General features: G+C 38.2%; 5 protein-coding genes and 1 non-coding gene across 8 annotated transcripts; 3 read left to right on the forward strand and 3 right to left on the reverse strand.

The window, feature by feature from the left end:
* The first annotated feature begins 992 nt into the window (after positions 1-992).
* B9d2 (B9 domain-containing protein 2) lies at positions 993-2,493 on the forward strand. The gene is made up of 3 exons (XM_044393497.2): positions 993-1,210; positions 1,267-1,618; positions 2,355-2,493. Exons 1-3 carry the CDS (start codon positions 1,123-1,125, stop codon positions 2,446-2,448), a joined length of 534 nt encoding a protein of 177 aa, XP_044249432.1. The 5' UTR covers positions 993-1,122; the 3' UTR covers positions 2,449-2,493.
* Positions 2,451-4,450, forward strand: tctn (tectonic). Of its 2 annotated transcripts, XM_070219364.1 has the most exons (2): positions 2,451-2,882; positions 3,060-4,450. In XM_070219364.1, the coding sequence occupies exons 1-2, from the start codon at positions 2,451-2,453 to the stop codon at positions 4,419-4,421; spliced, it is 1,794 nt and encodes a 597-aa protein (XP_070075465.1). In that variant the 3' UTR covers positions 4,422-4,450. The 2 variants fall into 2 exon arrangements, with proteins under 2 accessions (XP_070075465.1, XP_017013745.2); XM_017158256.3 differs by having other exon boundaries at positions 2,451-4,450.
* A 2,940-nt stretch (positions 4,451-7,390) lies between these two features.
* Positions 7,391-11,630, forward strand: LOC108068594 (testis-specific serine/threonine-protein kinase 2). Of its 2 annotated transcripts, XM_017158259.3 has the most exons (4): positions 7,391-7,623; positions 7,688-8,084; positions 10,939-11,249; positions 11,299-11,630. In XM_017158259.3, exons 1-4 carry the CDS (start codon positions 7,584-7,586, stop codon positions 11,553-11,555), a joined length of 1,005 nt encoding a protein of 334 aa, XP_017013748.1. In that variant the 5' UTR covers positions 7,391-7,583; the 3' UTR covers positions 11,556-11,630. The 2 variants fall into 2 exon arrangements, with proteins under 2 accessions (XP_017013748.1, XP_070075790.1); XM_070219689.1 differs by lacking the exon at positions 7,391-7,623 and having other exon boundaries at positions 7,954-8,084; positions 10,867-11,249.
* A 2,283-nt stretch (positions 11,631-13,913) lies between these two features.
* Sfp26Ad (Seminal fluid protein 26Ad) lies at positions 13,914-14,362 on the reverse strand. Its single transcript, XM_044393665.2, has 2 exons — positions 14,208-14,362; positions 13,914-14,144 (listed from the first exon to the last, which is right to left on the reverse strand). Exons 1-2 carry the CDS (start codon positions 14,257-14,259, stop codon positions 13,927-13,929), a joined length of 270 nt encoding a protein of 89 aa, XP_044249600.1. The 5' UTR covers positions 14,260-14,362; the 3' UTR covers positions 13,914-13,926.
* Positions 14,363-16,520: 2,158 nt separating this feature from the next.
* Positions 16,521-17,266, reverse strand: LOC108068595 (uncharacterized). The gene is made up of 2 exons (XR_011419047.1): positions 17,034-17,266; positions 16,521-16,970 (listed from the first exon to the last, which is right to left on the reverse strand). It is a non-coding gene; the product is annotated as an uncharacterized protein (transcript).
* A 5,116-nt stretch (positions 17,267-22,382) lies between these two features.
* Positions 22,383-25,486, reverse strand: LOC138914856 (uncharacterized). The gene is made up of 2 exons (XM_070219553.1): positions 24,569-25,486; positions 22,383-22,826 (listed from the first exon to the last, which is right to left on the reverse strand). The coding sequence occupies exons 1-2, from the start codon at positions 25,484-25,486 to the stop codon at positions 22,383-22,385; spliced, it is 1,362 nt and encodes a 453-aa protein (XP_070075654.1).
* Between the last annotated feature and the right edge of the window lie 78 nt (positions 25,487-25,564).

Here is a 25,564-nt window from a genome sequence, read left to right on the forward strand (position 1 = left end):
TCAACGTACGAAAGTTCTGATATCAACTTTTGTGACGAAAAATGATTTTATGATTTAGTCGCCCTAGCAAACTATTCCAGCCTTTTTCCCTTTACAGGCATTTTCTATTGCAGCGGGCCGAATGAGAAAAGATTAGAAAGTCTATTTAATGACGAGTGTAATAATTTTTCGTCACAAATGTTGATATCAGAACTTTTGTATGTTGAAGGTGCGGTCGTCACTAGTTTTTTACCTCGTTAAGAGGTGTTTTTATTTGATTTATACTTCTCGGAAATCTTTAAAGGTGTGGGTGCCAGACACATTTTAAAATCGTTAGTGGGCGATTGTGGGCGTTAGAAGGGTTGCTCGGCCAAAATAAACTTGCGCTGCGTAGGGAGCCCAAGAATATGTGTGGGAAATCTCAGCCTTCTAGCTTTTGTAGTTTTCGAGATCTCAGCGTTCATACAGACGGACAGACAGACAGACAGACGGACAGACGAACATGGCTAGATCGACTCGGCTACTGACCCTGATCAAGAATATATATACTTTATGGGGTCGGAAACGCTTCCTTCTAGCGCGTGCCGATCGGACGTCTATATCCTATAGCTCCCATAGGAATAATAGGGTAAATTCGGTAAAAATTGGATGTTTTTCAAGATATTTTGCGCAGTATAAAAGCTAATGAGATGAATCTTTCGAAATCGTATTTTTTTGTGCATACCATAATCAGGGTAAAAGCGCGTTCCGATCGGACGTCTATATCCTATAGCCCCCATAGGAACAATAGGGCGAACAATTTTAAAATGTTTTTTTTTGAATTATGAAATATTTTGTTTATTAGTTTATGTTGCTATTGTAGTCAAATTTTAATTCGTGAAATCTGCAAAGGTATTTAAAATTCGGCTTGCCGAAGTTAGCTTCAGTCTTTTTTTCATTTCTTGTTCTTCCTCTGAACGATTAGAACCAGATCCTTTGCCTTTCCGCCTAAGTTGGCAGCACCCACCCTGTTATTCGGTTACTTTGACAACGCTTAACTGCCAACATAATAAACTAAAAACTGAAAGCTGGTTGCCACTCAAGTAAAAATGATAGGATAAAAACTAACTAATAATTAGAATTAAAAAGAAAATAAATAAATTGATGGCGGAGGTGCACATAATTGGACAAATATTGAAAGCAATTGACTTTTCTGAACCGCACCTATATTGCAAGTGGACTCTACAGAGCGGTGAGTTAGCGAGTGCACCTGCCGCGTTAAGTTAATAAGCCTGTTACTCTCGAAAGGAAACTCCTGGCGCCTGGTCCAGGGCGAAGTGCAGGGTCAAAGTCACGTGGCGTCCCACAGGCTGCAGAACTGCTCGGACTTTGCCCAGCCTCTAGATATCCACCTGAGTGCCGTCTCCGTCCAGGGCTGGCCACGACTGCTGGTGGAGGTGTACGCTGTAAACGTATTGCAACAGTCCTGGCCAGTCGGCTACGGGTTCGCACATATCCCATCATTTCCCGGTACTCATCGCCTGGAGATTAGCACCTGGAAAGTCGCCCCCAACAGCCTGTGGCAGTCGTTACGAGAGCGGTTCGGTGGCGGAGGAGCCGCTCTGAGCAAGTCGGACCTTCTCTACTCGGGAGTTGAGCGGTAAGGCCTTTGTTTTAACAGCGATTTATTATCTTTATCTATTTACCTATTTAATTGGTAAACTGTGCAATCGTACGAAAAATATTTAATATAAAGTCGGAGAAAATACCTGCTACTCATGGAGAAAAAGGGTAATCATATTCGTTGAAGCATGTGCATACTAGACTGGGTCGACTTGTATGGGCAAAAAAAAGTGATAAATCGTAAGGGGGAACGCAATCTAGGAAGAATTTTAAGCAATATTGCAAAAGAAACAAAATCTTAAAAAGCACGTTTAACCCTTCGCATTTGTAAAAAAAAACAGTATTTGATGAAAAATATCACAGTAGCCCTAAAATTTCTACACTGAAATGGACCTAAAAAAGTAAAAATCGATTGGGCGGAAAACAATTTCTGGGCATTTCTAAGCCATGTTGCCCGAGGAACTATATGCCATAACCACGTTTGACCCTCCGCATTTGCAAGAGAAAAATAGTGGTTATTCGTTTTACTTTTGAGAAAAATATCATAGTAGCCGTGAAATATTTGTCAATTTTAAATTCTCTATATTACTATATTAAAGTTTTATACTTCTAAAGTTTTTGTCCGATTGCCTTAAAACTTTTTTTGTATAATCTTAATATGTTATTCTACAAGAAATAAAATTAAAAAAAAAAATCGTTTTATTTTTTAACAGGCAGTAAAATGTTTCTTTTGCTATAAATTATTATTACTGATTATCTACTTTTCCGTCTAGTTACAAGCTGCAAACCCTGAGTTCTGGAAAGGTTATTGTTGAACTAAACTTAATTTTTCGGAAGTTCGACGAATACGGTGTGGAGTTCAAGTAGCAATGGAAGCGTTGCTGTTTCTAACCATGTTGTGGTGCGCCACATGCCACACAAATTCAGTTAAAATTGGAATTTCTCACAACTACAATAACACAGAACTAGGAACCCCTCCCACTACCACGGAATCACCAGCCACTACCGCTTCTGCCAGCAGTGAAGCGGGCAGCTTCATCAGCCCGTTGCCAGAGTTTACCAACGCTTCTGGAAACACATTTCCCCCGCGCTGGCAACAGAAGCAGAAGGCCACAGATGCAACTCCAACCACGTCGGCGGATTCCCAGGTGGATGCCCAACCGTTGAACGCCACCGAAGCGCCTCACTCGATGCCAGTATCAATGGACCATATGTCTTACTACTGCTCCTGCGATCTTCACTCTGACAAATGCGATCTTAACTGCTGCTGTGACAAAGATTGCCCTCCCGAAGCCCATCAGGTATTTAATTGTCTGCCTAGTTCTACATTTCCGCAGTTACAATCACGGTTGGAAGATTTCCACTATGCTCATGGCTTGCCTACATGTCAGATCAACGACGGGTGGTTGTGCGTTTTTCGCAGCAACACGAATCCATACAAGACTCAGCCCCAGAACAGTAATTTCGATTCTTCGCAGCGTTATAAATGGCTCGATTACTTGGGAGCTTACGAATCGGACTCACCACAGTCTCGACCATCGTTATCACACTACAAGTTCGGACAGCCTCTGCAACTGTGGCAGCCCAAGACCAGACAATTGGCTACTTTCGATCTGCCCGCTGCCTACGAAAGCCCTAATTGTCAGCTGCAACAGTCCATTTCACACCTGCAACCAATCAAAAGCATTTGCAAGATGAAGGACTTTTCCCAACTGCAAGATAGTCTCTGGGGAATATTCAATCTCACTTCCACTTTTCAGTTGCTGCCAAAGCCGCTCGATCATGAGGAACATGAAGTAAAAGGACTGATCGTTCACATCTGTCAGAGAGGAGAGGATAAGTCATTACAATGCTTAGAGCGGGCAAACGACACTCAACTGGATGTAATGGTGGATAAAGTTGAACTTATATTGATTCACAATTTTACACATATTCTGGAGGCAAAGCTCCTACTAGAGAAGATCAAACTGGCTGAGGATGATAACGACCCACTTTGGCTTCAGTACAATGTGGAATTTATCGCTCTAAACGATTCGCTGGTCGAGCCCACTTCAGGCCCACTCGGTTACCTGCTGGGTTCGCCCGTAATCTTCTCAAGAATGTTGCCGCAAAACAACAGCGAGGATAAGAGGCCTTTAAGCTATTTTAATACCAACAATAATACTGAAGAGTTTCAATGGCTTTCCCTGCCGTCGCGGAATCTTCGAGAAAGGAGTTGCCATCGCAAATTGGACCAAAATCAAGTCCTCCGCTTTGGCGTCGACCTCCTCACCCGATGTGAGCTGCACCAAGTAGCGCCCCTGCTCCAAGAACACGCCAACCACTCTGAATTCTGTCAGGGCCTGCAAGCCCAGATATGGAGCCAGCTGTTGCCCCACGGTTGCAGTCACCTGGACGACGTCGGAAAGGTGTTCGTTTCCCGATTGGGCAGACCAAAGCCGGACAAGTGGATGCCCATGCACGTGCACTACCTGGAGAACACCCATGAGATGCCACCGCCGGTCCAATCAGTTTACAATAAAGTTAAGCGGAGCCTGAGCTGTCAGAACATTTTCCTTAGCGTTGGCTACGAGTTTCATGTGGCAGACCTTTCTTTGGTAGAAGGAAGAGCTCCTCATCAGCGGGTCCTGCAGAATACTCGGATGGTTTTGGGACAGCGGCATGACCTTACGTTTGACATAAGCGAGACGGAAGTCGTCCTTCCCCTAAGCATTTCTGTCATTTTCTACCAGATTCAAAAGAAAGCTGTGAGCGGGGCAAACGGAGTTGGATTCTCTGGAGTGCTACCTGCAATCACTTATATAGCGACGGCTCTTAGATCGCTGAATTTTAATCTCTAAGTTAATAAAGGTGTAAAATAAAAGCCAACACCAGAACCATTTGTTTTCGCCCCAACGATTTTTCACACTGATCTAGGCCTTGCAGTGGGACTCTTTAACACCTTTCCTAATGATACAAAAAATTTTGCACTATATGCTGAATGAACACTTTTTGTGGTGAAACCCACATTGTTATACCCATTACTCATAAAGTAAAAGGGTATATTGTATTTGTGCAAGAGTATGTAACAGGTAGAAGAAAGCGTTTCGACCCCATAAAGTATATATATTCTTGATCAGGATTACTAGCAGTGATCCCATATCAGGGGTTTTCCCCCTAGATTTAGGGGTTTTTCGACGTGCTAAGGGGTATTTTAGGGGGGAGAAATTTTTAGGGGGAAAATTTAAGGTTTTTTTCGGAATTTTTATTACCCAAATGTGTAGAAAAAACACTAAAACATTGTGACTTCCTAAAACATTTCAAAACTGTCAACAAAATAATACTACACACGACTTTCCTTTCGAGTACACAGATTTTTACAATCTTAACATTTCTACAACGTCGTATTGACATATTTCTAATTTATTGTACATGTTACTGATTTTTGGAATTTAGGGGGAAAACTGAATTTTTTAGGGGGAAATTTCGACTGTTTGAGAAGGGTGAAAGCTGAATTTTCCAAGGACCGTAAATAATCATTATTTGAGATTTTTATTTTAAAAGGCTTACTGAGGTTTTTACAAGTTTTAATCAACAATTTAACTGGTTTTTATGCACTTTATAGACATGAACAAATAACAGTTAATTTGCTTTCCAGATTTGTTGAAATGCATATACTTTGTGGACAAGAGTAAAAAGAACGTTGTTTTTGACGTTCAAATCAAAATATCACAGTAGTCTTTTTAAAATAAAAATCTCAAATAATGATTATTTACGGTCCCTGGAATTTTCATCTGTCTGTCTGTCTGTACGAACGCTGAGATCTCGGAAACTACAAAAGATAGAAGGTTGGGATTTCCCACACATAATCTGTAACGTTTTCTGGGAGTTTCGGAGTAAATCTGATTTTAGAAACATTTGCTTCAACGCCTACCATTCAGTTTGTTTAAAATCGTGTACTTGATTTTCAAACGGTTTCTGTTACACCAAAACTGGTTTTTTGGGGGAAAATTGGTTGGAAGAGATTTCTGTGCCCTCGTGAAAAATTACACTGCAACATCTAATATTTACATCGACGGATGCTATATTTTTGAATTCGTTACGAATTCGCAAGTTGAACTGCGTTTTCCGAAAAGTTCCCCGGCGCGAGTATTCTTAGCACAAGGACCTCAAAGTTCGAAAAATGCTGAAATTGGCCAACTTTCCGGAGCTCTCAGAGGCAAATGGATTCATGGTTTGTTTTGATGTTAAAGTTTTTTAAAAGATACACTCTTTATCTTTCAAACCCCATATTTAAAATAATTTTAGAATTTTTTTTAATGGAGAAATAAATTTTAGAAAACGGAGTCGAAAACAAGAACGCTATAGTCGGGTGGGTGTCCCGACTATCCAATACCCGTCACTCAGCTAATGGGAGTGCGAGGGAGATGGATATATACAGTTTTGATTGCGCATAATTTTTAAATGAATGATAGGTATAAATATACACAACAAAATTTCATTTATACTTCTCGGAAATCTTTAAAGGTATGGGCGTCAGACACATTTTAAAATCGTTAGTGGGCGATTGTGGGCGTTAGAGGGGGCGTGGCGCTCGGCTAAAATAAACTTGCGCTGCGTAGGAAGCCCAAGAATATGTGTGGAAAATCTCAACCTTCAAGCTTTTGTAGTTTCCGAGATCTCAGCGTTTATACGGACGGACAAGGACATAGACGGACATGGCTATATCGACTCGGCAAGTGACCCTGATCAAGAATATATATACTTTATAGGGTCGAAAACGCTTCCTTCTCCCTGTTGCATACACGAATACAATATACCCTTTTCGGTTTTATTAGTATAAGAACAATAAAATATCCTCATGAAAACGCTTTAAAACAAAATTAAGGCATACAATGAGCAATAGATTCAATGAATAATTAAAATTAGTTCCATTTAAGATTTAATTCTAAGAATTGAGTTTTCATTAAAAGAAATCGTGAACATTTTGGGATTTTCAACTTTAGCGTCGAATTTACAATGGGGACTATTTTTATACCCGTTACTCGTAGAGTAAAAGGCTATATTGTATTCGTGCAAAAGTATGTAACAGCTAGAAGGAAGCATTTCCGACCCTATAAAGTATATATATATTCTTGATCAGGCTCACTAGCAGAGTCGATATAGCCATGTCCGTCTGTCCGTCCGTATGAAAGCTGAGATCTCGGAAACTATAAAAGCTAGAAGATTGACATTTTGCATGCAGATTCTATGAGTTTCTACGCAGCGCACGTTTCTTTCAAAAGGGTGCCACGCCCCCTCGAACGCTCACAATCGCTTATATACGATTTTAAAAATTTCAATATTTCGGAAAAGTAAAAATGCAGTTTTGTGGTGTTTATCAATACCTATCGAAATTTTTTAAATCGGACCATTCGTTAAAAAGTTACGGCGAATCAAAGTTTTTATCTCCATCTCCTTCGCACTCCCTTTAGCTGAGTAACGGGTATCTGATAGTCAGGGCACCCGACTATAGCGTTCTCTCTTGTTTAGGAATGCAGTGATGAATTGAGAGTAAAGTAGAGTAGAGAGTAAATTATTAAGATAAGTCAAATTATATAGGCCACATAACTCGAAATGTCGGCAAACATCGGTTATTCTTAGCTATAACACGGAACCTGTAGGTGATGGGACATAAGTTTGTATGGGACAAGTACTTATCATGGAAAACTAGAAATGGCTCGTGGAAATTTCACAAAGTTAAGTTTTGTGTTCCTGTGTTATTCGTGTGTGTGACAAATTCCGCTACGGTGCTTACTAACATCAGTACACAAAGCTACCCGTTCTTGGTTGGAAATTATGTGAAACAGAGAAAAACCTTCTCAGATATTAATATACATTTTCATTAAAAGTCACAACTTTTTAAAAATTGGTCTCAAAATTTTTCGTTTCTGAATATGATCCACTTTTAACGATTAAGTTAATTGGACACGACATTTCTGCAGCATTTGAACACCGAACACTAGTTTGTTGATATCATTTTAATGGCGACAGCGCCAAAAAGAAAAAACGACCAAGGCGGAGGTGATTAGAGATTTAGTGCACAGTCAGCAGCAGGCCAACTAAAATTACATATATTTTCCGGTAGTCATTGGTGCAAGCTCATCGCAGGACCTCGTCACCGATCAGAACTCGGGTCGTCGTCAGGAACAGAAGGTCTACACTTTCAGTGACCGGCCCTCCCCGAAGCCAGCGGGACAACCAGCAGTCCCGCCAAAAGCCGACGAAAAAACCAAGCCGCAAAAGACCATTCTTGAGGAGCACGGCATTATTCTTGGCAAGGTTATTGGCACGGGCAACTATGCCAAGGTCAAGATTGGCTTCTCAGAGGAGTACGGAAAGCGGGTTGCCGTCAAAATCATCTCAAAGGTTAAGGCTCCTTCCGAGTACACGCAGAAGTTTTTGCCTCGAGAGATCGAGGCGGTGAAGGGTTTGCACCACGACAATTTAATAACCTTCTATCAGAGTATTGAGACCAGTCATAGGTGAGCAACTACTCCACTACTACTATTATGACCGCAGCTTTTTGTTTTTATGTTTTATGGGGTTCGAAAGAAAAAGAGTGGCACTATTAAAATGCTTTGACACCACAACAAACCACGAATTCGTTTGCCTTTAATTTTTCTCAGAATCCTTGCATCGGGAAACGTATTTGGTGAACCCAGTTCAATTTGCGACTTCGAAGCGAATTCAAATTTATCACATCCATCCAGGTTACTTTTTTATGCAACATAATGTTATTTTTGTTGTTGCTTACTTTTACGTAGAATCATTTTTTAAGCCATCGAGGTTACTTTTTTATATAGCATAATGCTAAAACTGACCAAAGAAACCGCTAACATTGCACGGATTACAGTTTATTTACATATGTCTATCGTCACATGCTTCCACGATATGTGCTTCAGAAGTTCACCAACACTTAAAAATGATTTGGGATACAGTTACATATAGCATTAATAAATAACACTAGGTTACAGCCAAAATATATAAACGCTGGGATCCATTTGTTTGTTTACTGTTAAGGGGTTATATACCTTTTTGAGCGAAAAAATTTAGGGAACTTTGGATTTTTTTCATGTGTGTAGCAATTATTTTATGAAACTGAAGTTATTATTTATTGATAGTACATGTTTTTATCGAAACAACAAGCGTTTGATCTTGAAAATATATGAACAATTTACAAAGTTACGGCAATTCTCTCGGAACCCTTTTTTTTATAGCGGCTTGCGGTGACCACGATTGCACAAGAACTATTTGATCGATCTTCTTCATTTTTTTTTTTAATTATTCGTAATGATTGTACTGAGTTCGTGAACGATTCAGTTTTTATGCGTCAATTTTGATTTCGCAGAAAAAAAATTTTTAATAAAATTTTTAGTACTCGAAAAATGAACTTTTTGGAAAAATTGTTACTGTATGCAGAAAAAAGCAAATATTCTTGAAAATAATCGTTCACGAACTCGGCACAATCATTACGAATAATTAAAAAAAAAAATGAAGAAGATCGATCAAATAGTTCTTTTGCAATCGTGGTCACCGCAAGCCGCTATAAAAAAAAGGGTTCCGAGAGAATTGCCATAACTTTGTAAATTATTCATATATTTTCAAGGTCAAAGGCTTGTTGTTTCGATAAAAATAATGTATAAAAAAAATGTACTATCAATAAATAATAACTTCAGTTTCATAAAATAATTGCTACACACCTGAAAAAAAATCCAAAGTTACCTCAATTTTTTTCGCTCAAAAAGGTATATAATCCCTTAAGTCACTGACCACGTTTAAAAAAAAAATCAAAGAATGAAATAGTCAGATCTTTGACCAATTGTTTTTATGATGGAGATCTAGCGTCTAAAAGTCCAAAAAAGGTTTAACTTTTGACTTTTTTTTCATACCTAGTTTTCATAAACTTTTTAAATATATTAATAGATATTAATATATTTTCATATTTCTTCCTAAATCTCGGCACATATAAATCCAATTGGACCAATTTTCGTTTCATTTTAAAGTCAATAGATCAGAGCTTAACTTTGCCATGGCAGCGCAGCAGATCGACAAATATTAAAAATGTGTTTTTGATCCACTGTAAGTCGGCTGTATGTATTGTAAAAACTCTAAATAAATTCGTTGAAAAATCATAATAACCTATTAAAGCTTAAAGTGTACATCCTACCAAATGAAACAAGCCGGGTATTGCCCAAATCCATGGAAAATTGGATTTTGTGTAGATTTTTAAAGTTCGAATTTTCAACTTTTTCGGTCGATAATGTTCAAATTTAAGTTTTTTCCAAGGCGGCGACATGTAAACAAAAACAAGAGAGAACGCTATATTCGGGTGCCCCGACTATCAGGTACCCGTTACTCAGCTAAAGGGAGTGCGAAGGAGATGGAGATAAAAACTTTGATCCGCCGTAACTTTTAAACGAATGGTCCGATTTAAAAAATTTCGATAGGTATTGATAAACACAATAAAACTGCATTTTTACTTTTCCAAAATATTGAAATTTTTAAAATCGTATGTAAGCGATTGTGGGCGTTAGAGGGGCGTGGCACCCTTTTGAAACAAACTTGCGCTGCGTAGGAGCTCCTAGAATCTGCATGCAAAATGTCAATTTTCTAGCTTTTATAGTTTCCGAGATCTCAGCGTTCATACGGACAGACAGACAGACGGACATGGCTAGATCGACTCGGCTAGTGATCCTGATCATGAATATATATAGTTCATAGGGTCGGAAACGCTTCCTTCTACCTGTTACATACTTTTGCACGAATTTAATATAACCTTTTACTCTACGAGTAACGGGTATAATTAGTGGTGATAACAGCCAGAATTGGTCCAATTGGGTGGGTATTTGCCGAGATATAGAAAAAAATTCGAAAAAAGTTTGAAATTTAACGTATTAAGCTTTAAAAAATCTTTAAAAAAAACTGTGCCATCAAAATTAGTGATATTTTCGTGATCTAGGGCTCCAGAACTAACAGAATTTACAATCAATTGCTATGGAGCATTTTGGGTGTAAACTAGTGATATTTGCAACTCGAGTGTACTCACAAAAAAATTAGATTGGTAAAATGGACCTATACGGATAGTTACGTAACTATAAAAAATAGTTACGTGTATTTGGTTTTTGCTTTGGGTGTGTGTATTTGTTGTTGTGAAAGTAACTATTTAATTAGAAGAATTGACCATTTTTTGTGGGTGGGGACTGTTTGACAATTATATTGGTTAATTTTACCAAGTTTTTTTTTTTGTGCAATATACATTTATAGGTTGGAACCTTTTAACCAATACAACTGGTTGTCCGGTTTCATTTCAAATCCCTAATTCGACCTATGCCGCAGGGTTTACCTTATTATGCAGCTGGCTGAGAATGGAACCCTTCTAGACTACGTACGCGAGCGCAAGTTCCTGGATGAGCCGCAATCGCGTACGCTTTTTAAGCAGCTTGTGAGTGCCGTGGAGTACATCCACAGCAAAGGAGTGGTGCACCGGGACATCAAGTGTGAAAATCTTCTGCTGGATGAGAACTGGAACCTGAAGCTAATCGACTTCGGGTTCGCACGAAAAGATACGCGAACTCCCGATAACCAGGTTATTCTCTCAAAAACATTCTGCGGCAGCTACGCTTACGCCAGTCCAGAGATTTTGAAGGGTAGGTTTTTAATCTTAAGCGTACTGAATTAATATTATAATTTATCCAGGCGTGGCCTACGATCCTTTTATGTCGGACATCTGGGCCTGCGGCGTCGTCTGTTACGCGATGGTCTTCGGTCGTCTTCCATATGATGGTTCTAATGTTCATATCCTTCTAAAGCGCATCAACCAATCTCTGGTGTTTCCGAAATCCCCGTCAGCATCCAGCGAGTGCAAGCACATGATTATGCACATTCTTGCGCCCGTAAAAATCCGATACAATATTCCGCAGGTCAAGGAGGACCCTTGGTATTCTCTTAAGTAAATATTTGGTATTATTTCTGTGGAAAAATCGGAAAATTGTAAACGTAAAAACTAATAAGCTTATCTAACTAACGAACTTTACTTTTGATTATTCCTAAGCTTAAGGGAAAACATTTATTGTAGAGGGTATTGTGGTTCAAAAGGAATAGTACACTCAGGGAAAAAATTGTTCTGATTGTGTCTGAAAACGTGTCTGTTTGAAACTTAAAACAAGAGAGAACGCTATAGTCGGGTTGGTGTCCCGACTATCTAATACCCGTCACTCAGCTAAAGGGAGTACGAACGCTGTACTCGGGTTGGTGTCCCGACTATCTAATATTCGAGCCTCAGCTAAAGGGAGTGCGAGGGAGATTGATACATAAATTTTGATTGCGTTTAACTTTTTAATGAATGGTCCGATTTGAAAAATGTCTTCTACATAGGTATAAATATACACAAAAAAATTGTATTTATACTTCTCGGAAATCTTTAAAGATGTGGGCGCAGGACCCATTTTAAAATCGTTAGTGGGCTTTGTGGGCGTTAGGTGGGCATGGCGCTCGACTGAAATAAACTTGCGTTGAGTAGGAGGCCCAAGAATATGTATGGAAAATCTTAACCTTCTACCTTTTGTACACGCAAAAAAATTTGCTTGGTAAAATTGACCAACAAAGATAGTTACGTAACTATTAAAATAGTATTTGTTTTGTATTTTGTATATACATACATATATATGACCCTGATGAAGAATATATATACTTTATGGGGTCGGAAACGCTTCCTTCTAGCGGTTACGTACTTTTGCACGAATGCATAGCCTTATAGCCATATAGCCTTTTACTGTCTGTCTGTCTGTCTGTCTGTCTGTCTGTCTGTCTGTCTGTCTGTCTGTCTGTCTGTCTGTCTGTCTGTCTGTCTGTCTGTCTGTCTGTCTGTCTGTCTGTCTGTCTGTCTGTCTGTCTGTCTGTCTGTCTGTCTGTCTGTCTGTCTGTCTGTCTGTCTGTCTGTCTGTCTGTCTGTCTGTCTGTCTGTCTGTCTGTCTGTCTGTCTGTCTGTCTGTCTGTCTGTCTGTCTGTCTGTCTGTCTGTCTGTCTGTCTGTCTGTCTGTCTGTCTGTCTGTCTGTCTGTCTGTCTGTCTGTCTGTCTGTCTGTCTGTCTGTCTGTCTGTCTGTCTGTCTGTCTGTCTGTCTGTCTGTCTGTCTGTCTGTCTGTCTGTCTGTCTGTCTGTCTGTCTGTCTGTCTGTCTGTCTGTCTGTCTGTCTGTCTGTCTGTCTGTCTGTCTGTCTGTCTGTCTGTCTGTCTGTCTGTCTGTCTGTCTGTCTGTCTGTCTGTCTGTCTGTCTGTCTGTCTGTCTGTCTGTCTGTCTGTCTGTCTGTCTGTCTGTCTGTCTGTCTGTCTGTCTGTCTGTCTGTCTGTCTGTCTGTCTGTCTGTCTGTCTGTCTGTCTGTCTGTCTGTCTGTCTGTCTGTCTGTCTGTCTGTCTGTCTGTCTGTCTGTCTGTCTGTCTGTCTGTCTGTCTGTCTGTCTGTCTGTCTGTCTGTCTGTCTGTCTGTCTGTCTGTCTGTCTGTCTGTCTGTCTGTCTGTCTGTCTGTCTGTCTGTCTGTCTGTCTGTCTGTCTGTCTGTCTGTCTGTCTGTCTGTCTGTCTGTCTGTCTGTCTGTCTGTCTGTCTGTCTGTCTGTCTGTCTGTCTGTCTGTCTGTCTGTCTGTCTGTCTGTCTGTCTGTCTGTCTGTCTGTCTGTCTGTCTGTCTGTCTGTCTGTCTGTCTGTCTGTCTGTCTGTCTGTCTGTCTGTCTGTCTGTCTGTCTGTCTGTCTGTCTGTCTGTCTGTCTGTCTGTCTGTCTGTCTGTCTGTCTGTCTGTCTGTCTGTCTGTCTGTCTGTCTGTCTGTCTGTCTGTCTGTCTGTCTGTCTGTCTGTCTGTCTGTCTGTCTGTCTGTCTGTCTGTCTGTCTGTCTGTCTGTCTGTCTGTCTGTCTGTCTGTCTGTCTGTCTGTCTGTCTGTCTGTCTGTCTGTCTGTCTGTCTGTCTGTCTGTCTGTCTGTCTGTCTGTCTGTCTGTCTGTCTGTCTGTCTGTCTGTCTGTCTGTCTGTCTGTCTGTCTGTCTGTCTGTCTGTCTGTCTGTCTGTCTGTCTGTCTGTCTGTCTGTCTGTCTGTCTGTCTGTCTGTCTGTCTGTCTGTCTGTCTGTCTGTCTGTCTGTCTGTCTGTCTGTCTGTCTGTCTGTCTGTCTGTCTGTCTGTCTGTCTGTCTGTCTGTCTGTCTGTCTGTCTGTCTGTCTGTCTGTCTGTCTGTCTGTCTGTCTGTCTGTCTGTCTGTCTGTCTGTCTGTCTGTCTGTCTGCCTGTCTCACATCAGCACATCAGCACATCACATTGATACATGATCCTTCCTTGGAACACTATGGATCGGAATCAGTTTCAGTTTGAGCTGCGCCGAATAGATCGTTGATAGTTTGAGCCATGCCTTTTGGTATGTTACTCATATTAGATATAGCTGCACCAAGATTCTCCAAGCTCATTGAACCGACTTTAACAACAGATCCAGCACTCGAAAAAGCTTTTAAGAATCGCTGCCTTAACCAATCGGATGTCACTTTGAGTTCGGCTAATGGAAAGGCTTATTGAAAAAAATTACGAATTATCTATTGCAACACACTAAAAATTACGTATTGTTACTGACCACCAAAAATAGTTACAAGTTGCAGCAAAGTTATCCAATTTAGTCCGGCCATCGTTTAGATATGACAGATAGCCAGTTAATTTATTATTTCAAGTGTGTTTATTTGATTACCTAAGAAATACGAGTGTCAAATCGATTACACGCCGCATTCTAAACCGAATTGTTTAAATGCGCTAAATCGAACCATATTCTTCCGTATGTAAATACAGAGATCATTAATGACCAACAAAATTAGTTTTAATGGCTAAATTTTAAGTAAGTATAACAAATATCAGTTGAGAGGTCATTTCCGGCGCTTAAATCTTAATCGATTTCAAAGCTTAATTTCTAATATTAAATATATAAAGATGAATAAATAACACTGTTCTAATTGTCGTTACCTCTACCCTAAATTCTGAGAGAATTCACGCTCATGCAGGGTTCGGAATTTGACACACATGTTAAAAACATGAAAAATTGTATTTTACAGTGTGAGCAAAGTTGTTGACATGTGTGTCAAACACAAAAGTGTAAAATATGAAAAATAATTGTTAGCGCACACAGCCGACTTGTGTTTTTAGGACGATGTGTTTTTGACTTCAAAAGTGTGCGAGTCCAAAAACCTGTAACTATTAGTAACTGCTAACATTTTATAGAATTCTATACTCTTTTAAATATAAAACTAAAGTGAGACTCGTTGATTCACCCACTAACAAGTTCAATTGTTTTAATGGGCACATCTTCGGGAAAACAAAATCTATTATAGTTTTTACGTTTATCAATACACAAATCTAACCGTATTTGGTCTGTATTGCTTACTGATTTCTTTGGTACTTATTTAAAAACGGCCTATCTTGTCGCTGAACAAAATATTCTTTTTTTAAAGTAGGACATTTTTTACCCCTCAAAAGTTTTTAATTCAATAGATATTCGAAAAAATTATCCATAACCAAAAACATATAATTATACCCGTTACTCGTAGAGTAAAAGGGTATATTGTATTCGTGCAAAAGTATGTAACAGCTAGAAGGAAGCATTTCCGACCCTATAAAGTATATATGGGCGGTTCTTTTACAAACCGAAAACATTTTATTGGGTCACATTTTTGATTTGCCTGAAACTTTTTTTACACGTATTCGGAAAATAAGTAAACACGTGTATCAGGCAAATCTAAAACAGGATTGATCTTCGAGTCAATACCTTTCATATCTGTCTGTCTGTCTGTCTGTCTGTCTGTCTGTCTGTCTGTCTGTCTGTCTGTCTGTCTGTCTGTCTGTCTGTCTGTCTGTCTGTCTGTCTGTCTGTCTGTCTGTCTGTCTGTCTGTCTGTCTGTCTGTCTGTCTGTCTGTCTGTCTGTCTGTCTGTCTGTCTGTCTGTCTGTCTGTCTGTCTGTCTGTCTGTCTGTCTGTCTGTCTGTCTGTCTGTCTGTCTGTCTGTCTGTCTGTCTGTCTGTCTGTCTGTCTGTCTGTCTGTCTGTCTGTCTGTCTGTCTGTCTGTCTGTCTGTCTGTCTGTCTGTCTGTCTGTCTGTCTGTCTGTCTGTCTGTCTGTCTGTCTGTCTGTCTGTCTGTCTGTCTGTCTGTCTGTCTGTCTGTCTGTCTGTCTGTCTGTCTGTCTGTCTGTCTGTCTGTCTGTCTGTCTGTCTGTCTGTCTGTCTGTCTGTCTGTCTGTCTGTCTGTCTGTCTGTCTGTCTGTCTGTCTGTCTGTCTGTCTGTCTGTCTGTCTGTCTGTCTGTCTGTCTGTCTGTCTGTCTGTCTGTCTGTCTGTCTGTCTGTCTGTCTGTCTGTCTGTCTGTCTGTCTGTCTGTCTGTCTGTCTGTCTGTCTGTCTGTCTGTCTGTCTGTCTGTCTGTCTGTCTGTCTGTCTGTCTGTCTGTCTGTCTGTCTGTCTGTCTGTCTGTCTGTCTGTCTGTCTGTCTGTCTGTCTGTCTGTCTGTCTGTCTGTCTGTCTGTCTGTCTGTCTGTCTGTCTGTCTGTCTGTCTGTCTGTCTGTCTGTCTGTCTGTCTGTCTGTCTGTCTGTCTGTCTGTCTGTCTGTCTGTCTGTCTGTCTGTCTGTCTGTCTGTCTGTCTGTCTGTCTGTCTGTCTGTCTGTCTGTCTGTCTGTCTGTCTGTCTGTCTGTCTGTCTGTCTGTCTGTCTGTCTGTCTGTCTGTCTGTCTGTCTGTCTGTCTGTCTGTCTGTCTGTCTGTCTGTCTGTCTGTCTGTCTGTCTGTCTGTCTGTCTGTCTGTCTGTCTGTCTGTCTGTCTGTCTGTCTGTCTGTCTGTCTGTCTGTCTGTCTGTCTGTCTGTCTGTCTGTCTGTCTGTCTGTCTGTCTGTCTGTCTGTCTGTCTGTCTGTCTGTCTGTCTGTCTGTCTGTCTGTCTGTCTGTCTGTCTGTCTGTCTGTCTGTCTGTCTGTCTGTCTGTCTGTCTGTCTGTCTGTCTGTCTGTCTGTCTGTCTGTCTGTCTGTCTGTCTGTCTGTCTGTCTGTCTGCCTGCCTGTCTGCCTGCCTGTCTGCCTGTCTGCCTGTCTCACATCAGCACATCAGCACATCAGCACATCACATTGATACATGATCCTTCCTTGGAACACTATGGATCGGAATCAGTTTCAGTTTGAGCTGCGCCGAATAGATCGTTGATAGTTTGAGCCATGCCTTTTGGTATGTTACTCATATTAGATATAGCTGCACCAAGATTCTCCAAGCTCATTGAACCGACTTTAACAACAGATCCAGCACTCGAAAAAGCTTTTAAGAATCGCTGCCTTAACCAATCGGATGTCACTTTGAGTTCGGCTAATGGAAAGGCTTATTGAAAAAAATTACGAATTATCTATTGCAACACACTAAAAATTACGTATTGTTACTGACCACCAAAAATAGTTACAAGTTGCAGCAAAGTTATCCAATTTAGTCCGGCCATCGTTTAGATATGACAGATAGCCAGTTAATTTATTATTTCAAGTGTGTTTATTTGATTACCTAAGAAATACGAGTGTCAAATCGATTACACGCCGCATTCTAAACCGAATTGTTTAAATGCGCTAAATCGAACCATATTCTTCCGTATGTAAATACAGAGATCATTAATGACCAACAAAATTAGTTTTAATGGCTAAATTTTAAGTAAGTATAACAAATATCAGTTGAGAGGTCAATTCCGGCGCTTAAATCTTAATCGATTTCAAAGCTTAATTTCTAATATTAAATATATAAAGATGAATAAATAACACTGTTCTAATTGTCGTTACCTCTACTCTAAATTCTGAGAGAATTCACGCTCATGCAGGGTTCGGAATTTGACACACATGTTAAAAACATGAAAAATTGTATTTTACAGTGTGAGCAAAGTTGTTGACATGTGTGTCAAACACAAAAGTGTAAAATATGAAAAATAATTGTTAGCGCACACAGCCGACTTGTGTTTTTAGGACGATGTGTTTTTGACTTCAAAAGTGTGCGAGTCAAAAAACCTGTAACTATTAGTAACTGCTAACATTTTATAGAATTCTATACTCTTTTAAATATAAAACTAAAGAGAGACTCGTTGATTCACCCACTAACAAGTTCAATTGTTTTAATGGGCACATCTTCGGGAAAACAAAATCTATTATAGTTTTTACGTTTATCAATACACAAATCTAACCGTATTTGGTCTGTATTGCTTACTGATTTCTTTGGTACTTATTTAAAAACGGCCTATCTTGTCGCTGAACAAAATATTCTTTTTTTAAAGTAGGACATTTTTTACCCCTCAAAAGTTTTTAATTCAATAGATATTCGAAAAAATTATCCATAACCAAAAACATATAATTATACCCGTTACTCGTAGAGTAAAAGGGTATATTGTATTCGTGCAAAAGTATGTAACAGCTAGAAGGAAGCATTTCCGACCCTATAAAGTATATATGGGCGGTTCTTTTACAAACCGAAAACATTTTATTGGGTCACATTTTTGATTTGCCTGAAACTTTTTTTACACGTATTCGGAAAATAAGTAAACACGTGTATCAGGCAGGGATCGTAATTATTATGATTTTTAAAATAAAAATTAGAAAATAATAATTATTTGTTGATTTTTATAAAAAAAATTGAAAAATAAGTTTTATTATAAAAATTGAAAATAAGTCTTATTCTTAAATTTTTGTTATATAAATTGAAAATAAGTCTTATTCTCCAATTTTTATAATAAAAATTGAAAATAAGTCTTATTCTCCAATTTTTATTATATAAATTAAAAATAAGTCTTATTCTCCAATTTTTATTATATAAATTGAAAATAAGTCTTATTCTCCAATTTTTTTTATAAAAATTGAAAATAAAAATTGAATGCAAATATCTTTTAAACCAATGCGAATATGAACCAAAATCTAAAACAGGATTGATCTTCGAGTCAATACCTTTCATATGAGCTATGACATGAAAGTCTATGAAAGTCGCGAATTTTCCAATTATTTAAAAGTATATTTAGTTAAGTTAATTTATGTATGATCCACAAAAATATATCCTCTTGTTCCTAAGAATTCGCGGTTTTCATAAAATTGATATCCTTAGTTAAACTGTGTATAATCCACTCAAGCTAATCCTAAAAATTCGCGGAATACATCTTTAGATCAATTTTTTAAAAACCGCGAATTCTTAGGAACAAGAGGATATATTTTTGTGTATCTTACATAACTTAACTTCAGATACCTAAATAAGTATTCTATGTCGATTCTTAAAAAACCGCGAATTCTTAGGAACAAGAGGATTTATTTGTGTGAATCATACATAACTTAACTTAACTAAATATACTTTTAAATAATTGGAAAATTCGCGACTTTCATTTTTAATTACTTTATGCAAAATCAGACAGATGGACAGGTGCATTTCGACTGGGATATTTATTCTTATCATTTGGATTTTCTGGTACTAAATGTTTTTTTTGACGTCATGTACTTCCACCGAACATAGAAGTTACATATATAAAACATTAAAAAGCGTTATAAGTCCTTAAAATATCCTTGGTCATAGTCATGTCATAGCTCATATGAAAGGTATTGACTCGAAGATCAATCCTGTTTTAGATTTTGGCCCATATTCGCATTGGTTTAAAAGATAGTTGCATTCAATTTTTATTTTCAATTTTTATAATAAAAATTGGAGAATAAGACTTATTTTCAATTTATATAATAAAAATTGGAGAATAAGACTTATTTTTAATTTATATAATACAAATTGGAGAATAAGACTTATTTTCAATTTTTATTATAAAAATTGGAAAGTAAGACTTATTTTCAATTTTTATAATAAAAATTGAAGAATAAGACTTATATTCAATTTTTAATTTAAAAATTGAAAAATAAGATTTATTTTTAATTTATAAAATAAAAATTGAAAAAAAAGGTTTATCACGTTTTCCCATTTGCCGAACCATACTAAGTAAGTGGTTTTTTCCCTTATTTTTTGGACGCTATTTTGACTTATTTGCAGTCCCTGGTATCAGTATTTGACCGAAAAAAAAATTTTTTTTTAGTTAGAATTATTTTAAGTTTGCCAAAAATCGTCAAATTTGAAAAAGTACCCTCTCATTGAAAATCTGTACCTCCGGTTATATGAATCCGATTGACTTCATGTCTTTTGCATTAATTTCTCTAAAAACTCTTCTTTCAAAATAAAATTTCTAAAAAAAATTTTTTTTTAATTTCTGAAAAATAAAAACAAATTAACATTTAAAAAAAATTTTTATCCATTGCCCCCACAAAAAAAATAATCGGTTTTTGTAAAAAGTTGGAGCCACTTTTAGTTTTTAAAATATCGAATTTGTTTTAATAAGGCCTCTGCTTTTTTCAATGAAAAAACGTCTCAACATGTAGGTCTACTCTCTCACTCTTATCGGATCCTTATGGAATTCACGTTTTCTCATAGTTTACTAGTCCTTTAACAATTGTTAATGATTAAAAGTTAAGTTTTAAGTCTTTTGACAATTTCTGAATGACAAAAAGTAAAAAGTCATTTTTTAATCTATTAAAAACTTACAATTATTTATTTAACCGTCCATTTAATAAACAATAATTTAAAAATTTTGTTTCGTATTATATTTTTGTATTATGTAATTTATTAAACATTTTTAAATAATTTTTTATTTTTTTAAAAAGTTTATTTAGTAAAAATAAAAAATTATAAAATTTAATAAATTTAATATTAGAATATTAGTGCGTTCTTGGTGGGTTTACTGTTTAGCTAAGGTTAGGCGGGATTTTACTCTGACAACGAAGCTATCCATATCCTTCTAACCAAAACCATAACATCTTACCTTAACACCGCCTTAACCCTAATATTACCTCACCTTAACCCCCATCTATTTTATTCTAACCCTTGGCACACTTTTTTAGCACCTTAATGCTTGTCGCGGGAGTTCGAAAAGTTCCAGCGCCGCCAAGACAACTGAAGCATACGTAGTTTCCAATAATATTTATTAGCGCAAGCACTTCAATGCGAAGCAATTCAAATCGAGCATTTGGCGAGCACTTAAATTTCCTGTAGGTTACAATATTAGGTTAGGGTTTCTAACTTAGGTTCACAATTCTTAATTTTAGTCCGCTTACTTCCCGTGCCAAATCAGAAAAGAGTGAAAACTTTACATGTGCTAACTTCCAGGAATCGAATGGTGGGCACCTTTCCCATACATTATATCGATCTCCCCTATCGGCCTTAATATCGATAGTATACGTCCTAGTGTTAGAAATGTCCCGCCGAACTAGTTCTTATAATCTATCGCAACACTCCCCGCCGGTATATTCCGACTGAATTCTACCCCATTAGACTCGATAGATAGAACTGCGAGCTTCGTGGCTGGTCTCACATCGTCTTCACTGTAGCGCTCCTCACTTGTCCATCTGCGCTGAGCCTCACGCTCAAGATACGGCCTTTGGGCCAGCTGGATCTGGGGTTGCCGGGGTCGCATACGTAAACAATGTCACCTGCTTCTAGCGGTTTGCTATCGTGACACCATTTCCCACGTCTCGTGATCACCGGCAGGTATTCCAATAGCCACCGCTTCCAGAACATATCCGCAAGCTGCTGCGATGCCATCCAGCTCCTTTTGAGCACACAGAAAAAAAAATTGATATGAAATTGCACTCAAGTTAACATTATTTCATATCAAATTTGGGCCGATATTAAATAATGCAAGATTGATATTTCGAACATATCAAGTTGATATTTTCGAGAATATCAAGTTGATATTTTTAAATATCAATTCAATCTTAAGAAAAATTAGTGTTTAAAATAACATTTGAACTTTTTGGTCATCAAAATGATATTATTTATATCAATTTTTGTCATCAAAATGATATTTTTTATCAATTTTGTTCATCAAAATGATATTATTAGTACCCCCCAGTAAAACAGAAATTTTTATTTTTTATTAAAACAATTTAATTCTAATCATTTCACATTTTTTTGAGTCGGTGTACATATGTATAGGTGGGCCAGCAAAATCTTCAATATTTTATTATTTTAGTTTTGCCTGTGACACACACAACGTAAAACTGCGGCCGGCACACACACACACGCACATTCAGAACCGAAATGTCTTTAAATTGTGTGCTAACTCGACGGCAAAGTTAAAATCACCACAACTTTGTAATGTTTCGACTTAGCACTCAATAAAAAAATAAATTGATTTCATTTGACAATAAAAACACCTTGTTCTCGAATATTTTTGGTCTCAAAGTTGGGCCAGCTGTTTTTGCAGTGCTGCACAATCTCACATTGGTACAGTGTTGTAAACTGTGAAACACTATTTCTCCCTTTCGAACTAAATTCGAAACGACATTTGATATTTTTTCATATCAAAGTCATACGATTTCATATAAATTGTAAATATACTTGTTTTAAATACCGAATTCATAATTTTTTTTTAAAAATTAATGTGAAATAAAATCAAAATAATATTTCTTCATGTTAGAATGATATGACGAAACTTGATCCTTAAAAAAGATCAAATTAACCAACAAATATCAATTTGATATTTTGTCATATTTTTTTCTGTGTATGGCTCTCGTAGAGAGGCAAGTGAACAACACTCCGTATCTTTTTTCCGAGCTTCGCCTGACCGTAACCAGAAGAGGTCCAAAATAATCCACTCCTGTGTAACTGAACGGACGATGGAATGCAGCCAGCCTTGGATATGGGAGATCTGCCATCCGAGGTGGCCTGGGTGCTGCCTGCCTATTCTTACATATTTGACAGGATCGACGTAGGCGTGCAACGGTTGGCCTCAACTTGGGGATCCAGAAACTCTGTCGGAGCTCGTTGATCAGGGTCTCGTGGTTGGCATGCAGAAGCTTTTCGTGTAGCTCCGCAATGATAAGCTGGGTAAGCAGTAGTCCCACTGCTAGGTTGGACCACTCTATCCTTACCGCTTTCCATCTTTGTGCGCTCTTGAAGTCGTAACACACCGTTACCGTCGAGGTACGGCCCCAATTTGTACAAGGAACTTTTCCTTGTCAGATGTCGACCCATGCGCAGCAATGCCAGCTCGTCCTGGTAGTGCTCGGCCTGCGCATCTGACCATAGGGTACTTTCTGCCATTAAAAGATCCTCTTGGGTAGTCGAGTCTTCAACTTGTTTGACTGTCAGCCCCTTTGCTTTCCAGCGTCGCACATTGGCGCCTTTTGACTTTTTTTTGGTAATAAATCATAACTTTTGAACCAGTGAAGATAATTGAATTTTGTAAACGGCAAATGATAGATAATTGATCCACCTTTCAAATTATTGCTTGAGACAGGGAGTGGGCGTGGCAGAGGCGTACTTACAAATCGGCAAAGTCAGAATTTAAAAACAAATCCATTTTTTTCCGACAAAAAAAAACTTTTTTTAAAAAGTTTTTGTTTTTTTTAGTTTCTTTTTTCATGTTGTAATTTTTAAAACTTATTAAAAAAAAATAAATAAAAAATTGGAATTTAAAAAAAAAAAATTTTTTTTTTTTTTAAATTACGTTTTGTTTAGTTTATTTTTTTATGTTTTAATTTTTAAAAACTAAAAAAACAAAAAAAAAAAAAATTAAAGTTTTTTTTTAAAAATAAAAATTTTTATATTTCATGTTTTTTGAAATAATGGTCACAATTTGGTAAACTTGGTAAATCCAATAGACTTAACATTTCTGGACTATAATTACTAGATTCTAACTCTGTGACAAGGTTGTGATTCCATGACCCTAGAATACAGTTTGGATTCGCACATACTAAATTCAATGCTTAGGCAGCGTAAGTTGTTTTGAGCTGGCAAAAGTGGCTATTTTCGTTTCTGAATAACATTTAAACGTGATTTTTTACAGTAACATGATATATACCAAAATTTAAGGAATCTCAAGGGCTATACAGTTTAAAGTTTTAAAGAAAATCGTTAGAGCTGTTTTCGAGAAAAATAAAAAAAACTAAACAAAAAAATTTAAAAAAGAAATTGTTTTGTGCATATCTTTTTCAATATTACATTTACACAAACTACATTTAGGAGGCGCTTAAAGCTTTTTTAAAAACCTTTCAAACGAGATACAGCACAAGTCTGTTGCTTCTGTAGTTTAGAAGTTACGGCCTTCCGTATTTTAGCTATTTATAGCTGTTTTCCCGCTAAACTAGCGAGTTTTTCCAAAAGTGGTAGAACTAAAATTTCTTATATCGAGCTGTTGAACATCATATAAAATTTTCAGGACTTTAAAACCATGTTTTGGACAAATCTTTCACAAGGTTGCGCCATATGCAATTTCTGGGACCATGACTTTTTTCCCTTTTTTGGCTCTTAAAACCGCGGACGCAGGCGGACGCAGCTACAACTTTCGTAATATCAAGAAGAAAGTCCAAATAACGTTTTACGGAAGTATAAAAAAAATAGTATTAAATAGTTTTTTTTTATTTTCCATCAAAGTTGAAAAATATGGAAAAAATGGACGTTTCGCAAATAACTCTTAACTAAGAGATGCGCATGGCAAACTGCAATATGTTTTACTTTTTTTACTCTTAACTAACACACCAATCCGTGGAAAAAAGAAGCAAAGCGATTCGATACCTAGTTTTTAAGAAAAACCCCCCGGAAGTGCGAAAAATTACCTAAAAACGGTGTGTTTTTTTAAGTGAAAAATTGTTCAACTTTGAAAATTCATATCTTTTACAAAAATTTTTTGATTTGAAAAAGGGTTACATATTTGTAATAGTGGATCAATTACCTGTCGATTGGTATGGGTCACAACTTTCTAGGACAAAGTCGAAAAAGTGATTCATTGCACGTTTTTTGGCCCAAGGCGCCACTGTGCGTCGTAAGCTCCAGATCACTTTCGCCATACTCCGCAGTAGTCTGGTCCAAGAAGAGAATTTCAACGGGTCGATAAGCTGTGCATGACTTATGCTTTCGTTCCATGCGCATACTCCAATAAACTGCACCTTTAGTTCAGCATCAGTTTCATCGGTTTTTTGGACTGATTCAGTTGGCCAGCTTTCTGATTCCTGCCATAGGAATTTTGGCCCATTTAGCCATCGGCTTCCGCTGCGGAAGTCGGGTGTCCGGGTCCACTTCGTAGCTTCGTCTGCTACATTTTGGGAAGTTGGAACCCAGCGCCAGTCCTCCTGCTTTGTGGTATCTAATATTTCGCTTACCCGAAACGCCACAAATTGCTTGTACTTCCTCTGATCCGAGCGCAGCCAGCTCAGCACTGTTCTCGAATCGGTCCAGAATATCCGTTTGCAAATATGCATGGTAAGTGACGTTTCCACTTCATATGCCAGCCTGGCACCAAGAGTAGCGCCCATGAGTTCCAGACGTGGGATAGATACCAGCCTCAGCGGAGCCACCTTTGTTTTGCTGCCCAGCAAGTAGCAGTGGATAGCGGGTCCAAATTTGATTCGTAGATAACACACGGCTGCGAATCCACTTTTGCTGGCATCTACAAAGGTGTGCATCTCCACCTGGTGCCCCGACAGCTGTTTAGGCATATAGCACCTGGGGATGCACAATTCCTCGATATTGGGAATGTGATGAATCCATCGCTTCCATTTGATCCATTCTGCTTCCAGTATAGGGTCGTCCCACTGACATCCAGACCGCCAAATCTCCTGAAACATGGTTTTGGCGTACATCACGAAGAATGAAATGAGTCCAAGCGGGTCGTATATGGACATCATCATACTTAGAAACTCCCGCTTGGTGGGGCGGCGTTTCCCTTGCAGCACTTCCCCTTGCTTGTATCGTGGCGATACGCGATACCTGATCATATCTTCCTTTGTATCCCACCACATGCCAAGAACCTTCTCTGTACACTTGTCAGCGTTCTCATCCAGTTGTACCATCGCACCCTTCTCTTGTCCTAGTGCCTCCAGGACTGTTCGGGAGTTGGAAACCCAGTTTCATATGTGGAATTCCGCTTG

This window comes from Drosophila takahashii, chromosome 2L, assembly GCF_030179915.1.
Source record: "Drosophila takahashii strain IR98-3 E-12201 chromosome 2L, DtakHiC1v2, whole genome shotgun sequence".
Taxonomy (NCBI): Eukaryota; Metazoa; Arthropoda; class Insecta; order Diptera; family Drosophilidae; genus Drosophila; species Drosophila takahashii.

What these genes read in the sequence shown, in the direction of transcription:
- B9d2 (XM_044393497.2), top strand. Translation starts at nt 1,123, where the DNA reads ATGGCGGAGGTGCACATAATTGGACAAATATTGAAAGCAATTGACTTT. An exon ending in CAAGTGGACTCTACAGAGCG is followed by an intron (nt 1,211 to 1,266) that starts GTGAGTTAGCGA and finishes TACTCTCGAAAG; the next exon opens with GAAACTCCTGGCGCCTGGTC. An exon ending in CTCTACTCGGGAGTTGAGCG is followed by an intron (nt 1,619 to 2,354) that starts GTAAGGCCTTTG and finishes TTTTCCGTCTAG; the next exon opens with TTACAAGCTGCAAACCCTGA.
- tctn (XM_017158256.3), top strand. Translation starts at nt 2,451, where the DNA reads ATGGAAGCGTTGCTGTTTCTAACCATGTTGTGGTGCGCCACATGCCAC.
- LOC108068594 (XM_017158259.3), top strand. Translation starts at nt 7,584, where the DNA reads ATGGCGACAGCGCCAAAAAGAAAAAACGACCAAGGCGGAG. An exon ending in AAAAAACGACCAAGGCGGAG is followed by an intron (nt 7,624 to 7,687) that starts GTGATTAGAGAT and finishes ATTTTCCGGTAG; the next exon opens with TCATTGGTGCAAGCTCATCG. An exon ending in CAGTCCAGAGATTTTGAAGG is followed by an intron (nt 11,250 to 11,298) that starts GTAGGTTTTTAA and finishes TAATTTATCCAG; the next exon opens with GCGTGGCCTACGATCCTTTT.
- Sfp26Ad (XM_044393665.2), bottom strand. Translation starts at nt 14,259, where the DNA reads ATGGCCGGACTAAATTGGATAACTTTGCTGCAACTTGTAACTATTTTT. An exon ending in ACTTGTAACTATTTTTGGTG is followed by an intron (nt 14,145 to 14,207) that starts GTCAGTAACAAT and finishes TTTTTCAATAAG; the next exon opens with CCTTTCCATTAGCCGAACTC.
- LOC138914856 (XM_070219553.1), bottom strand. Translation starts at nt 25,486, where the DNA reads ATGGTACAACTGGATGAGAACGCTGACAAGTGTACAGAGAAGGTTCTT. An exon ending in TAAAGGTGCAGTTTATTGGA is followed by an intron (nt 22,827 to 24,568) that starts GTATGCGCATGG and finishes ACCAAAAAAAAG; the next exon opens with TCAAAAGGCGCCAATGTGCG.